Below are 17046 nucleotides of genomic sequence, written 5' to 3' on the forward strand. Positions count from 1 at the left end.
ATCAACTAAATTTTGAAGAGCATTTATTGTGTCATCATTTTTTTGGTATTAAAATCAAGTGCATTCCGTGTCCTGATAGTATGTTGGATAAATGAGTTCTGTCGAATATCCGTAGAACATATTTCTTTCTCTTTATTGAATTTCAGGAACCCTGTAATGTCAACAAAGGTGACCAACGTTATAAACCAATTTATGAGGAGCCTGCTCCTTCTAATAGTTTGGGTCCAGATGCCAGGTGTATGGTTTTGGAGACTAGACAAGGTAATTTCGTGATGTTGCAAATGATTTGTGAATATTTTTCCATTTTGAGATTGGCTTTCACCTCTTTGATGTACCGGGTACCCAGTCTTCCCAGTCAATCAAACTAATGTATAGGAGAGATGGGGGGGTTGAGAGAATGAGAGATCAATTTTATCTATAATTCTATCATAAAAATACTGTGAAATACCAATTTTCTATTGACCACAGCATTGGTAATATCAGGGAGTCGACAATTACAGTTACTGTCTATTCTTTCCCCTCAATCTTCTTTTCACATCATCTCCACGTCATCCCTCCCATTTCATCTGTTTGTTATAGGTGCTAATTCAAAATCTCTGTATTTTATATATACGGTATGCAATATTTTAAAAAGATGGTAATTATCAACAACTACAAGTGTGTGGTTTAAGATACTGGAACCAGATGTCCATAATCGACAGGTACAAGTAATATTGCGAACTTGTACTTTGAAATTATAAACTGTTCTTTACTTTTGGCATTTTGAAATCGTATTTCCTCTATTAAATGAGACAAAAATGTCACATTATTAATTATTATTTCATAGATTCTTTGATTAAATATCAAAAATTCTTCAAGTCATCAATTTCATAAAACCAGCATTTTTTTTCTGTGTTTTTAATAATTTAAGAACATCTTACATAATTATAAATAACTACAAAAGTAACAATTGGATCATTTCAAAATTTTGTGTACTTACTTACCTACTTAATCCTCTTCGGGCCTTGAGGCACATAGGGCATCCACCAGACAGCTCCATTTTTTGCGATCGGCTGCTTTTGCGGTGGCTGTATTCCAGGACAGGCCTGCTTCCTTTAATTCTTTCTCCATGGTCCTTCGCCAGGTTTCTTTGGGTCTTTCCCGCTTTCTCTTCCCATCTGCTGTCTAGTACAAGGCTGTCTTGGGAAGTGACCCTTTTTCCATTCTGGGCACATGACCCAGCCAACGCCATCTTCTTTTTTTTTTTTCTTTATTGTACCCAATCAAAGCTTATTTTAAGCCTAAAAATTGGATACCAAATTTATAAAATTCTGATTGTTCGTTGCCGAGATATGACCGTTTGAAGACACCTGTTTTACGCACAGTCATTCGAATCAATGGGCAAAAGTAACTCGTTGGATACATGTATTGAAAATTAAATGAGAGTAATAAAATTTGGCATGAGCTTAGAACATACGTTTAATAATAATGCACACAAAATTTTGCCATCTTCTTCAAAATTTTCAAAACAGAGAGAGAGAGGGAGAGAGAGAGAGAGAGAGAGAGAGAGAGAGAGAGAGAGAGAGAGAGAGAGAGAGAGAGAGAGAGAGAGAGAGGAGAGAGAGAGAGGGGGGGGGGGGCTGAGTGGGCTGGGAAAAACTCGCTCTGACAAATATAGCTGGTTGTTTATGAATGAAATTGATGTTACTCTGAAATTTGTTGAGCTTTATTAGGACCGCTAGGTGGGTGATTATTCTCACTAGATTCTCGCAATCAGATGATAAAGGTTAAACTAAAGCTCACGGATGATTTTGTGTGCCGGTACAATTTATCACGCAGGAACCATTTATATATTTATCTTCATACATATTTCTTTAAGGGGTTTATACAGATTCAGTGGATGTGTTGCCGATACAATTCAGTGGATGTATTGCACAGATCAGTATACGTCGAAGATTTCGTGGGTTTGCTAGTGTACACTAGACCCAAACTTGAAAAACTTGAGACGCAATACCGTTTAGAGCCAACAGGTCACATATGTAAAAGTGCAAAACAGCAAGTGTAGATAAGACAAGTTTGATTCTTTGATTTACAAGATTTATTTATTTCCACATGTGTTATCTTCGAATACTTATTGTTTAAGCCTTTATTATCAGTCATTTTGGATGAATAACCAAAATGGTGTATTGTCTATGTTATATATGTATATCATTTTGATAAAGTATAACTTGTCTTAAAATTAGTACAGTAATGTTAATAATAGTAATATATTTAATACTATTTATATATATATAATTATCATCATCATCATCATCATCATCATTATCATCATTTTAAAATAAAATTTCCAATTCATTTATTTTATTTATTTATTTATTTATTTATTTATTTATTTATTTATTTATTTATTTATTTATTTATTTTTGTAGTGTGGACACTTACCTAAATATTATTTATCATGCTGCTATAATATTTGACAATGATTTATGTGATGAAACTAATGGGAAAAAGATTTGTAAGCTCAAAATTTGATCAGTCTCAACATTTGGATGTTCTCAATCGTAGTTAATCTATATTTTGGTTCTACTGTTGCTGAAGAGATCTTAAAGTCAACAATCTGTTATTTATGCCTACAATGCATTTCTATCAGTGGGGATGATTTATCACTTCAATAGATACGAGTTATTGTTTCCTTGATGTAAGACTTTTCTTATCAATTTTACAGATAACAGCGATGTTGACAACTGTGACCAGTCATTGAACAATGGACTTCATGAAGATTTTCAAGTTGAAATTGATGTAGATGGAACTACAGACAGTTGTGTGGAATGGCACAAGCCTAGCACTGATGTCCAAACCGATCACAATACATTTTTTGAACAACTTTCTACAAATCACAATGGACCAGAGGCTGATACTGTTAAAATAGACGTGAAATCTCCTAATTCTTGTTACAAAAATGTTTCTACAAATTCTATTGTCAAGTCATCCATTGATGTTCAAAAAGAAGAAAAGGCCCATGGGAATCCTAAAACCTTGTCTTATAAATGTCATATTTGTGGGAAAATATTAACTAGTAGATCAAGCGTGTTCGTACATATGAGAATCCACACTGGAGAAAAACTATTCAAATGTCTGACCTGTGGAAAAGCATTTATCAGCAGTTCAAGATTAAAACTACACATGAGAACTCATACTGGAGAAAAACCATTCATATGTTCAACCTGTGGAAAGGCCTATGTCAGCAGTTCATATTTAAAACGACACATCAGAACACATACAGGGGAAAGACAATTCAAATGTCTGACCTGTGATAAGGCATTTATGAAAAAACAAGAATTACAAGTACACATCAGAACTCATACAGGAGAAAAGCCATTCAAATGTCTGACCTGTGGAAAGGCATTTACTCAGGCTTCACATTTAAAAGTACACATCAAGACTCATACGGGAGAAAGGCCATTTGAATGTTTGACCTGTGGAAAAGCATATGCTCAGGTTGCATATTTAAACAATCACATCAAGACTCATACAGGTGAAAAGCCGTTCAAGTGTCCGACCTGTGAAAAGGCATTTACTCGGGTTGATTATTTAAATCAACACATCAGAACTCATACAGGTGAAAAGCCATTCAAATGTCTGATCTGTGGAAAGGCACTTGTCACAAAACATGAATTACAAATACACAATAGAACTCATACAGGTGAAAAGCCATTCAAATGTGGGACCTGTGGAAAGGCATTTGCCAGGAACACAGGTTTACGAATGCACATCAGAATTCATACGGGTGAGAAGCCATTCAAATGTCTGACCTGTGGAAAGGCATTTTTCATCAGTTCAAAATTAAAACACCACATCAGAACTCATACAGGAGAAAAACCATTCAGATGTCTGACCTGTGGAAAGGCATTTGTCAAGAAACAAGATTTACAAGTACACATCAGAACTCACACGGGAGAAAAACCGTTCAAATGCCTGACATGTGGAAAGGCATATGTCAGCTATTCAAATCTTAAACAACACACCAGAACTCATACGGAAGAAAGACCATTCAAATGTCCAACCTGTGGAAAGGGATATATCACGGAACAAGAATTACAATTACACATCAAAACTCACACTGGAGATACGCCATTCAAGTGTCTGACCTGTGGAAAGGCATTTATCACGAAACAAATATTACAAGTACACATCAGATCTCACACAGGAGAGAGGCCATTCAAATGTCTGACCTGTGGAAAGGCATTTATCAACAGTTCAACATTAAATCAACACATCAGAACTCATACGGGAGAAAGGCCATTCAAATGTGTTACCTGTGGACAGGCATTTAGACAAGGTGCACATTTAAAACGACACGTCACAACTCATACACATAAAAAGCCATTGTAATGTCGTGACTTGTGAAAAGGCATATATCAAGAACATACAATTACAACAACATATCACTACTCATACTGAAGAAAAACCATTTAAATGTGTGACCTGTGGAACGCATTTATCAGGAGTTCAGATTTACAAGGATACATAACTCATGTGGGAGAAAGACCATTCAAGTATCTGGCCTGTGGTGCAGCATTTACTCAGAGTGGATGTTTTTTAAAAATACATCAATGCTCATAATATGGGAGAGTAACCATTCAAATTGAAAGGCATTTACCCATAGTGGACATGTAAAGAACACATCAGAACTCACACAGGAGAAAAACCAGTTTCCTGTCCGACCTGTGGAAAGGCATTTCCAGGCCAAATAGATTTACAGACATATCAAATATCACACGGGTGAAATACATTTATCAAGACCACAGAATTACGACACATCAGAACTTATATTATATAGGTGACAACAATTTAAGTATCTGACTTGTGGAAAGGCATTTACCACGAATTGAATGTTACAGAATACGGGTGAAAGACTATTTAAATGCCTTACCCATCATATCAGAGCTCATACAGGAGAGAAAGCATTTAAGTGGCCAACCTGTGCAAAATAGAATTACAAAGTCAAATCAGAAATGATATTGTTGAAAAACCTTTCAAACATTCTGCCCAGTAGAAAGGCATTTATCAAGAATATAGATGTACAATGATATATCAATAATCAGAAGGATAAAAGACAATTTAAATGTCTGACCCATGCAAAGGCTTTTTTCAAGAATGAAAACTTACAACAACACATCAGAAGTCATATTAGTGAAAAGTCATCTATGTCTGACTTGTAAAAAGGAATTTATCGGCAACGTAATAGCCAGAAATCAACACATCATGACTCATAGTGGTGAATAGCCATTTTGGTGTGTGACTTGTAGAAAGACATTTTTATCAGGAGTACACATTTACGAACACGTGGGAACACATTTTCTGTCTCATTTTCTCTCTCTCTCTCTCTCTCTCTCTCTCTCTCTCTCTCTCTCTCTCTCTCTCTCTCTCTCTCTCTCTCTCTTTTTCTCTCTTTCTTTCTTTCTTTCTTTCTTTCTTTAATAATAATAATAATCAGCAGCGTGGCCGGTTGACGGCATATAGTGGTGCCATAAACAATAAAAAGAAAATTATTTACAGCACAGTGAACTCTGTTAATAAAACAGTACGCATGTAAATACTATTTGGGGGAGGTGGGGGGGGGGGGGGTGTGGCACGATGGTTTCTACGTGTACGAATGAACAAAAATCTCAAAAGTCACATAATTCATGAAAATAACAACAAGCCACACCAGACATACCAGTCCGGTGTGAAGAAATCTTTGTAATTACAGTATTCTTTGTCCACCAGCTAACTAACGGACTAAATGTGGTAGATAAGGCACTCACTTAATATGTGATAAAAGAGAGTAAAAAAGCTTTTACAGAGATGACTTATTTTTATCAAATTGTGGATCTTTTATCAAATTGTGGAATGGTTCTGGACTAGGTTTATCAACAAAAATCAATTCATGTTCCTGACAATTTGATTCTTTTGATTTTGGATTTTTACATGAAATTGAATTTAAATTGAGGAATTTCACACATCTGACTCTCTTCACAGTTTGTCTGTCTGCAAAGTATACAAGGTAGGAAGGACTTCTCCTGTCAAAGCCTACAAAAATCCCTTTTTCACTTCTGTTGTCAAGTTTCTTAGGATTTTGTGTTAAAAAGCAAAACATTCAGATCCAAATATCTCCATGTTTGTAATGTTGGGTTTCTTTTTGGTTATACATTGAAACGGTGTGCAATCAATGTTTTTGAAAGCACTGGTTTCGGATGTATGCGGCAGCCAAAGTAGCATATGTCCAGAGACCTTTAGGTAACCCTGATTGCAATAGAAGACATCTAGACATGTCAAAAAGACTTTGACATGCTCTCTCTGCCTTTCCATTCTGGTGAGGAGAGTATGGCACAGTCAATTCATGTTTGATTTTATTTTCTGTCAACAGAGTACTGAACTCTTTAGAAGTGAATTCTCCCTCTTGGTCACTCCTAACAATCTTAACTTGCCCATAGGGAGCAGTGTCAAGTTAGTGAAGCTATTAATGAAAACAAAATATTTCATGCCCTTAATATCAGGTGGATCAACGGGTCCTGCAAGATCAATGTGGACTACTTCTAATGGTCCTCTAGCAGATAAGTCAGGTTTTCGACTGCGGACGTTAGGCATTTTGCTTAAAGTACACACTCCACAATCGAAGTCAGTTTGTCTGTTATCACCATCCCTTTGGCGTTTTTCTCCAACTTTAGAATATCGGCATTGTTGCAGTGTCCAAGAATTACGTGCCATTCTTGAGAGTGTGGCGTTCTGTCTCTGTTCCAGTTTTTGGTTCAGATTTGAAAGAATTCATAAAATACAAATTCTGTGATTTGAACAAGTTGAAGGTAAGTCCATTGTATTCGATTTCTCCGTTGTCTTCCCGAAACTTGATAGTTGTGCCAATGTTTGTCGTGGCAGATACTGAGAGATTGTTTTGTTTGAATTTTGGAACTAACAAAGCATTTTTGAGAAAGTTCTTGTGGTTGGTTATTTGAATTGTGAATCATGACGATTGCATTTCCTCTTCCTTCAACAGCATTGTAGATTTTTTCTCCATCTGATAGTTCAATTACATGGTTTTCTTCCTTGAAATTTTGGTCAAATGATTCAAACAATTCCTTATTGGTGATGATATGTGCTGAAGCACCACTGTCAACAAGTAGTTTTGTCGTTGAAATTGAATAATTGTTGAAGTTTTCTTGCTCTTGTGTTTGTACCACGAATATAAATGTGTTGTCATCTGTCTCAATGTTCTTGGTTTGCTTGGCGTGATGATTTTCCCGACCTCTGCATTGGCTTGTCCAATGAGTGTCACTTTTGTGGAAATCGCAAAAGCGTCTACACGAGTAGGTATTGTGCGATGAAGATTTACACTTTGTGCAATAGGATGTTCTTTTTGAGGTTGAGTTCGATGGCCTTTTGAAACATTGTTCAGTCGTATGTGTTTTAGCTTTGCAGAAAGAACACCACCGGTGATCCAGTGTATGATGTCCATTCCCAGCACCATCTGAATATCCCCAAAAATCGCATCTGCAACGATCACCTCAACAAACATGTTCATTCCAGCCACATTCAACTTCACCATCCTTCTGCCTCGACACCTCACCTCGACCCATCAAAAGCGGTCACAACGACATCTCCGGTTCCTTGGTCTTCACCTATCCCACTTAGACACTGAGAGCTCACAATTGTAGTAACGCACCTTGTGTCCACCAATGCCTTACAGCCTCTCCCATCCACCTCCTCATCTAACATAGGTAACTGGAGCGCCCTCAATTGTGAAGGGTGGCTACTGGCACACCAGAACCCCTCACATCGTTTCCCTGGTGATTGCACTGACTTGCGATGTGCCCAGCAGTATTGCACCGAAGCAAATGATCTCTCTAGGCTGCGGTCTGGAACGACAATGCCTAGCCATATGCAGACCTCCACATCGGTAACAAGATCCCCTGAAACCTCCACCAACACTGCCCTCTTTCCTTTCTACCTTTGTACCACGACTAGTAATAGATGCTGATGCTGCAATACTATCCTTCCTGGCTGTTGTCTTGCCTTTGAAATCACCAAACTCATATCTAAACTAAATACGTTATCCACCTGCTTCAGTTCACTGGATATGCTCAGGGTTCCCACTTTTCAGTTTTAAAAAATTCAAGGTTTTTCAAAGTTATTTTTAAGATTTTCAAGGTTGTTCACAGCATTACATTCGGCTAAATTTTAGAATTGGGCAACAGCCCAGACCAAAGGTAAGTCCAGAAGTATAATACTGATTCAGAAACTTCTCAAGATTTTAAACTAATATAAGAAGATAACTCACCTATTCGATTATACAGCATTGAGGGTCGACCAAGATGCTTATTGAAAAAGTTATATATGGTCTAAGCCAACATGAACCTTGAATTTCATCACAATTGCCAGCCCTGTCATCCGCATTGGGACCTAAAATTTGCCAAAAAACAAACCAAAATTTGCCAAGAAATTTGCCAAAAAGACCAAAATTTGCCAAAAAATTTACTGATCGAGAACTAAGCGTTTCAGTAAAAATTAACACGCGATACAGAAAAAGAATATATATAAAAGACAATTTATTACATTTAAGGAGGCTACATTTATTAATTTACAATATGTAAAGCAATTTATGCGCCCAAACTTTTTTCCCTTGGTTCGGGCCCAGGCAAAGCTGCAACATTTCTCAAGTTTAGCACTTTTTTTTCGTTATTTTGTTTTCGCTTCTTTTTTTCCCAAAATTTGCCACGCAATTTGCCAATTTTCCCAAAATTTGCCACGATTTGCCAATTTTGGGAAATTTGCCAAAATTTGCGGATTGCCCTGATATTTGCGGCCGCAAAAAATGCAGATGACAGCCAGCCATTCCAAATATTAATGTGTAAAAAGATGGGAATTTTTTCTCACAAAAGAGTGTAGTTATATAATACAAAAGCAAACACAAAGAATATAATTATTTACATATTTACCTGTCATCTGCATTTTTTGCGGCCGCAAATTTTGGCAAATTTCCCAAAATTGGCAAATCATGGCAAATTTTGGGAAAATTGGCAAATCGCGTGGTTTTCCCTTGGTTCGGGCCCAGGCAAAGGTGCAACATTTCTCAAGTTTAGCACTTTTTTTTCGTTATTATGTTTTCGCTTCTTTTTTTCCCAAAATTTGCCACGCAATTTGCCAATTTTCCCAAAATTTGCCACGATTTGCCAATTTTGGGAAATTTGCCAAAATTTGTGGATTGCCCTGATATTGCCATTTGCGGCCGCAAAAAATGCAGATGACAGCCAGCCATTCCAAATATTAATGTGTAAAAAGATGGGAATTTTTTCTCACAAAAGGGTGTAGTTATATAATACAAAAGCAAACACAAAGAATATAATTATTTACATATTTACCTGTCATCTGCATTTTTTTGCGGCCGCAAATTTTGGCAAATTTCCCAAAATTGGCAAATCGCGTGGCAAATTTTGGGGGAAAAAAGAAGCGAAAACAAAATAACAAAAAAACAAGTGCGAAATTTGAGAAATGTTGTAGCTTTGCCTGAGCCCAAACCAGGGGAAGCTACTCTCTGCGGATAATGATCCTTTAAAATCTTTGTAACAACGCTATTGTGTAAATTAATAAATGTAACCTCCTTAAATGTAATAAATTGTCTTTTATATATATTTTTTTCTGTATCGCGTATTAATTTTTATTGAAACGCTTAGTTTGGATAATTTTGGTCTTTTTGGCAAGTTTTGGGTTTTTTTTGGGCAAATTTTGGCAAATTTTAGGTCCCAATTTGGCAAAAAATGCAGATGACAGATTTACATCCTAATACTAATACTAGTATACTTTGTCCTAATTTAATGCAAATCAATGAGTGACTTGCACTTTTCCTTAATATCTGAGGCAATCTTCATCAGTTCTTCCTTTACATCTTTAGCTTTTTCCCTGAAAGCATTAGCTTTGGTCAACAATGTGAAATCTAAGCTTTTCAGCCGCTTCAGATGCCTCGTCACATTTCTTCTCAAAGAAAGCAAGATTTGGTTTCCATTATCTTCTTTTATTTCTTCATGGAGTCAACTTATTATTCAATAATTTTCTTTTCGATCCCATCTTAGAGTCTTCTTCTCCTTTCTTCCTTTCCTCCAGATGTTGAAAATATCTCTGCCTACCTTGCTGGGCTAACAACAGTAAATCTTTACTTATTAAAATATTATGGAGTCCGGGGCTATCAAATTTGTTTCTTGCAAATTTGTTGTGGAGACTTCCTTATTGATAGAAAACCCACGCTCTACTGTGGCTTGGCCATGGGACAACAACAAAAGAAACTCAACTGCTGTCCAACGATTTGTATAATCCTCACTCGAACTCAAGAGGTCATGATACAAAACATGATGAACAGACTTCTTAAACGAAACAAATGACATGTCATCTTTGATATTCACAATAAACCTCTTGTATTTGTTCACACAATAAACCTCATGTATTGTTCATACAATAAACCTCTTGTATTTGTTCACACAATAAACCTCTTGTATTTGTTCACACAATAAACCTCTTGTATTTGTTCACACAATAAACCTCTTGTATTTGTTCACACAATAAACCTCTTGTATTTGTTCACACAATAAACCTCTTGTATTTGTTCACACAATAAACCTCTTGTATTTGTTCACACAATAAACCTCTTGTATTTGTTCACACAATAAACCTCTTGTATTTGTTCACACAATAAACCTCTTGTATTTGTTCACACAATAAACCTCATGTATTTGTTCACACAATAAACCTCTTGTATTTGTTCACACAATAAACCTCTTGTATTTGTTCACACAATAAACCTCTTGTATTTGTTCACACAATAAACCTCTTGTATTTGTTCACACAATAAACCTCTTGTATTTGTTCACACAATAAACCTCTTGTATTTGTTCACACAATAAACCTCTTGTATTTGTTCACACAATAAACCTCTTGTATTTGTTCACACAATAAACCTCTTGTATTTGTTCACACAATAAACCTCTTGTATTTGTTCACACAATAAACCTCATGTATTGTTCATACAATAAATCACAAAGTGACAAGTCCACTTTTTTGTTAGCTTGGAGCTCGTCGCGCACAACCTTGAATCGTCTGGCATTGACGTCAGTTGGCACCTTGATAAAAATCCAAACAGTTTAATAATCTCTCCAAACCCCCATTCCACGCTTGTCCTAAGTGAAGACATAGTCTTGTTGAATTCTTGTTGTTATGGGGTCAAATTCGCCCCTCGGAATCCAACAATAATATGTCTTCTCAAAGGATAAGCAGGGGTCTCCATATATCGAATAATTTCCTAAAGCATCCAATTCTTGCCCGAGGTTGCTAATCCTCAGGAGACCAGCATCATGGCGGCGCCCTGACTCTGGTCCATGCATATGTGCAACAATACCATTGGGAAGAATCACTGATTGGTACTCCAGGGCATTGGTTCTTTTATGTCAATTGAATACTTCTCTTTGGATGTATTTGGGTCTTGAAATTGGTCGAACTGTCCCATCTATGAACCCAATGCAGTTTCCTATGGGTCCACCTTTTGTACGGATTGCCATTGACAGTTCCTCTGGATTTAACCAGCGGTGCTGGAGGGGTGTTCAGCAAATGGCGGAAGTTTGTGTAAATGTGGGACAACACTGCCGAAGATATGTAGCTGATGTCAGTGTGACATCTTCGAAAGAAAGGAGTGATGTCCTTGAGTCTGTTTGGATAAGCAAGCCTCCTAAGTATGATGCATAGCGCCTCAATCCTTGGGACTTTAAGTCGGTTCAGGGTTATCACATGCTCTCCTATCCTTATGGCCACAGCAAGTCTAAGAAGGTTGGGGAATAGGCCAAATAAATATATGTAAAAGAGGAATTATCAAATACAGCCTATCATTGACTACCGTAGTTATTGAAACATCTTGTGAGGGGGCATGGGGGGGGGGGGGGAATTGGAATACAACTCTATATATTAGGTAACTCAATGAGAGTTAAAATCAGTCTGTTATCCAGATAAAAGGGGTGATTACGAAATGCTGATTTACCTTGGAATGTCGTCTTTCATGAAACGAAAATAATACCAACACTCTTCGTCCGTCACGTTGTCCAAATTAAACCCTGTAAAAAAAAAAAAAGATAATATATACATTACAAAAATTATAATGTGAAATAAAAGTATGGTCTGTTTAGAATGAAATACAAAATTATCAATGTCAGGTTTATGCACCTCCCGTGAGGAGGTGATTACCCTCTCAGGAAGAAATAAACGGAATTGTCCTTTTCTTTTTAATTAAAATAATCTACATAGGTATTTTTCTCGATTTAGTCTAAATAAATAATAAGGTGTTGTCTATTAACAGAAGAAAATAAGATATATGTGATAGGAACATTTCAAGATTCCTACCTGGTGAATTTCTCCTTCAAGCCCCTGTCTTCGAAGCAGTTCAATAACATTGTCGTGAAAGGCTTTCCCAATCTCGTTCACGATGTGTAAAATAAAGGAAACAGTTCAGAAAAAGTCTCCACCGAAGTGGGCGTTCTCCATATATGTAGAGGACATATATGGGCGGTTAAAAATGCTCTAAAAGCACATCGGGAATCGTCCCGGTACAGTCTAATTCTAAAACATAGTATGGCGGATCGGATCTGTCAGATACAAACGATAGGCAAAATAGTAGATCTAGAATTAGGCTTGGTGTCGAAGAGAAAAGAATGAAGGGTGTCACAAGCTTTTATAGGATAGACACGATGACGTCACGTTTACGCGGGAGACAGTGAACAAACACAACATGAAGATTACTCACAACAGCCTGATCGAGACACGACAGTCATACCATAACAAAACACTTACAACAACAACAACATAACCCTATCACAATAATCAGTGACATAAAATCTTCCCCACAACATTTAATCTGTCACATCATCATCTTCCAGGCTGTCTAAAAATATTGCCAGTAGCTCAGGAGATACTTTGTCGATCATAGTTGTTGAGATCTAATTAACCGCTCGACAAACAAAAAAATGGTAGAATTAGAATTAACAAGTTAAAACGGGAAGCCGATTCATACAATAAAAATAGTCAGCCTCGATCTAAAACAATAACTTATTGACCTATTGAAATCTATTTCTCCTACACACTACACACTGCTGGAATTGGAATGGGATGCGCTCGTTACCAGAAAAAGTGAGTGAGTCATCGCTTGAGGAAGCGACACGCTTGGCTGGCTCACTGCAAATTGTTGACCGGAACGAACGATAAATACGACCATAAACTGAGCGGGCGGGACAATGACCACTCGCCCAATCGTTCGTTGCCGTAATCGTCGCGTAGCGCATCTTGTCTAATACTTACAGGATCTAAACAGTTTAATTTCCTGACAAGAGCATGCTCGAGAAGAGATTTAGTGACAATCCGTTTGAAGAGTTACGTTAAAAATTCCTTACATGGCATTCGAAAACCAAATATGTCTTTTTCTGAGACGCTTTGGTCTTTTTTTCACATTCTTTAAGTATGCATCAACAGCAGATCCTAATTCCAACTTACTATGGGATAAGTGGCATTTCATGTTACTGACATCGACTTTTAACAATTTTTCAGGAGTGTTCAAGGAATCTACTTCTTGGCTTTTCATGAATCTCCCCAGAAGAGACTTGAGGAGATCTTCTAGTTCTTTTGCCATAAATGGTACCATAGGCTTATCACATTGATAAATTTCAAGAAAATCTTGCACAACTTTTCCTGCTGACAATATGAAAAGTAATTTTGCTTTGTTGAAACGGTCTTTGGTCCAAGCTTTTACAATGTCAAATGACTTCGTTCCAGGATTTTTAACAGCTTTTTTTTCCAACGAGAGTCCACATAGTCTTTTATATGAGGTAAAATATCCATCGCACGGTTACAAACGTTGCATTTTCAACCCATCGATGAGCACAGAATTGTTGAGCAAAAGAAGACTGGCCAGTTATCTTGATGTAATCTTCCTTTCTTGGAGGCACATCATCAACAAGAGTGTGCAGAGCATTAAGAACTTGACCTAAACCCCAGTCAGCCGATTGGACAACATGCCTATAACTGTTGTGCAGTGTGTGGAGCCCACATGACCCAATGTTAAGTGGAGACTGATTAAATTCACCCTAATTTTATCCCACAGTTGTCTAAACACTGACTAGTTGACATTTGGTCGATACATTGATAATTGAATCATGTTCTTGATGTCCAGGTGGGCAGCAACGGGTTCATCAAAGGAATGCAGAATGTCACTTGCACATGGATGTCCCAAAAAAATCAGATTCAGGTATCTTGTACAAACTTTTCCATCATGCCAGAAACGTAAATCTAAATCCATTTGCTTTTTTTTTTTGCAGCTCTCTGTTGAGGGACTCATCATAAAGCAATACGTATGGTCTACCTTCAACACATTTCCTTAACATTTTTGAAAAATGAGTGGCTAGGCCCATAAGAAGAGAGATCATTGTCTACTGATAGTACATATATAAGAAGTCACTGAGACAGATACATTGCCTTTGTCTCACCAAGAGTCATGCTTCTAGCTATTTCAGAATCAGGGAACATCCTCTGAAATATCTTCTACCCTGTGAATGAAATGAAAAATTACTGTCATTGAACTTAAGCACCCACAAAACTTCAGCATTAAGGACATCAGTCTTGGAAACAAAGCTTGATGTTGATAATTGTGGAAATGAGACAAAGGAACTAGTAGTATTACTGGAACATGATGTAGCAACAGACGCTGATGAAGATGGTCCTCCAGCTCGGTTAGAGCCAGCAGATGAAAAAAAAAAAGAAAACTCTGGATTCTGTTAGAACTAAGGGCCCTCACTTTATCTTTGTGGTTAGCTCCTTTAGAGTGGGATATTAGGACCTGTCTTCCCATAGTCTTAATGTCAGTGACTTTACAACACAGTTTGCAGTAAGCTTCACTGGGGTGAACATGACGTTTAATCCATACTTTAATGCAACGATTTATTTATAAAGGGTTTTAGATAATTTCTCCTTTTAGCTGACAACTCCCTGGTTGCATGTCCCAGTTGAGCCAATGCATCCGTGCAGTCTCTTTTTAGTGACTCAGCACCATTCTCGTTAAGCAGCAAGTTTGTTGTTGTTATTGCTGGTGCCGCCTTGACTACACTCCTTTGGATCTTAACTAAACTCAGATCTGCTTTAATTGCCTTATTAGGTAAGTGTTTCCAGATTTCTTTATTAACTGTTGGCACCACCAAATTGTCACAATTTTCTGGTCTAAGATGAGCTTCCAATCTCTTTTTCAACATTTCGGGATTGAGTTTGGTTGAAAACCGGCCTTTCACCACCTTTGCAAGGTCGCTCCTCACCTTCCCTCCAACTTTTTCTTCCTCATTGAATTCATCCTCCAAACTCCTCAAAAAACTATCACTATCACTCTCATCATTGTTCTCCTCACTCCTAGTCGTTTCTCGATTACTACACAACAAATCCTCTTCTTCTAAGTTTGATTCGACTTCGCCACCGTTATCAACGTCATCACTATCACTGTCGTCACTCCAGTATTTGTTGTGACCCAGTTTTATTCTTTTATACTTCGTCTTCTTCTCTCCATCCACATTCTTACGCTTCATCACAAGCTCCGTAAGCGAGTCAAACCGTGCTTCCCACTGTTTGTTCAACTCGCTCAGCATCGCCGCTACGTCACGCGCGAGCTGTCGTCACTTTCACTTGGTTGCGTCACTACGTCGTTTGTGGCGAATGGGTCACTGGTGACCTTATCTTTCTCCATTTTTCAAATGATAATTATTTCTGGACAAAAATGAGAGGGATAATAACATACATCATGAATCTTATCATGCACCAAGTTTGATAATAAAACGATATAATGTTTTATATATTTTATCGGGTGAAAACAGAAAGAAACCTTGACATTCATTTTTCATGTTGACCCAGTTTAGTTTTGTTTTTCCACCCCACTTTTATGGTCCATAGTGGACCTAATTCAGACGGAACACAGCCACTTTTAATGCAAACCATAACATGGTAAATTTTTTGTGCCAAGCTAAGGACACATCACCATTCATGTGCCAAACTAAGGACACAAGTGCTATAAACAAGTTGCACTGTTAAAATCCAACCAAGGGACTAGTGCAACAGCACAATGGTGACAATGAATTAAATAAATCAAAACAATGCGTGTCGATGACACCAGTGTGATTAGTTCTGCCAGTCTAATAAATGAGAGAAAAAAACAGGATAACCAATGTTACCATTACAAAGAAGAGCGTATTAAATATTTAATCATCTGTTATTATCCATATGTAACACCTCCTTACCTTATAACAGAATAGAAACTTTCGAATAGAAATAAACAACGGCCAGTTGACTTGAAAACGATGTTCAGAACTGACTTGTGCGCATACTCAGAGCATCTCATGTGATGCCTTCCACCAATCAGTGGTGTATTATAATCCATACTTTAAAATCAGCATCATGAATCCATGAATCTTGGGAAGTACTATTTCCAGGCATCGCTCCTCTCTAGATTTCAGGACAACTTCTATAATGTTATTTATTGAATCGAATTGAATTGAATTAATGTAGATGGTTCAGGCAAAGTATTCAATTTTGCCAATTCATCTTTCAAGGGTTTAGTCTGTGTGGTAGCACTGTGGATCATAGATTGTTGGCAAATCTGTCCAGAATCTGTCCAACTCAGCTTTGAAGGCGTTTACACTTTGTGAGCATTCACAACTCTCTCTGGCAAGTTATTCCAAGTATTAATTGTTCTAACAGAAAAGTAATTGCTTCCTGTCCTAAGTCTGCTGTGTTCTTTTTCTAATTCCATTGAGTGTCCCCTGGTAGGGCCTTGATTGTTGATCTGAAAATTTGGTCTCTTGCAGGTATACATTCCATGCATAAACTTAAATAATTCGATCATGTCACCTCTTTTTCTCCTATGTTCAAGACTTGGGAGTTTGAGTTTCTTCAGACGATCTGAGTATGGCAGGTCCTTAAGTGAAGACAATAATTTTGTGGCTTGTCTTTGGACATCTTCAACTTCTTGGC

At 37.3% G+C, this 17046-nt stretch overlaps 1 protein-coding gene across 1 annotated transcript; it reads left to right on the forward strand.

Annotated features, from left to right (window-relative positions):
- Positions 1 to 144: 144 nt before the first annotated feature.
- On the forward strand, positions 145 to 5563 carry LOC144956089 (uncharacterized). The gene is made up of 2 exons (XM_078886439.1): positions 145 to 261; positions 2705 to 5563. The coding sequence occupies exons 1-2, from the start codon at positions 240 to 242 to the stop codon at positions 4369 to 4371; spliced, it is 1689 nt and encodes a 562-aa protein (XP_078742565.1). The 5' UTR covers positions 145 to 239; the 3' UTR covers positions 4372 to 5563.
- The last annotated feature ends 11483 nt before the right edge of the window (positions 5564 to 17046 follow it).

This window comes from Berghia stephanieae, chromosome 10 (assembly GCF_034508935.2).
Source record: "Berghia stephanieae isolate SIO BIC M18660-M18661 chromosome 10, UCSD_Bste_1.3, whole genome shotgun sequence".
Lineage (NCBI taxonomy): Eukaryota > Metazoa > Mollusca > Gastropoda > Nudibranchia > Aeolidiidae > Berghia > Berghia stephanieae.

Bases quoted from the DNA above. Each gene is read 5' to 3' on its own strand.
- LOC144956089 (XM_078886439.1), top strand. From the start codon at position 240: ATGGTTTTGGAGACTAGACAAG. The intron at 262-2,704 runs GTAATTTCGTGA...TCAATTTTACAG, and splicing joins GGTTTTGGAGACTAGACAAG to ATAACAGCGATGTTGACAAC.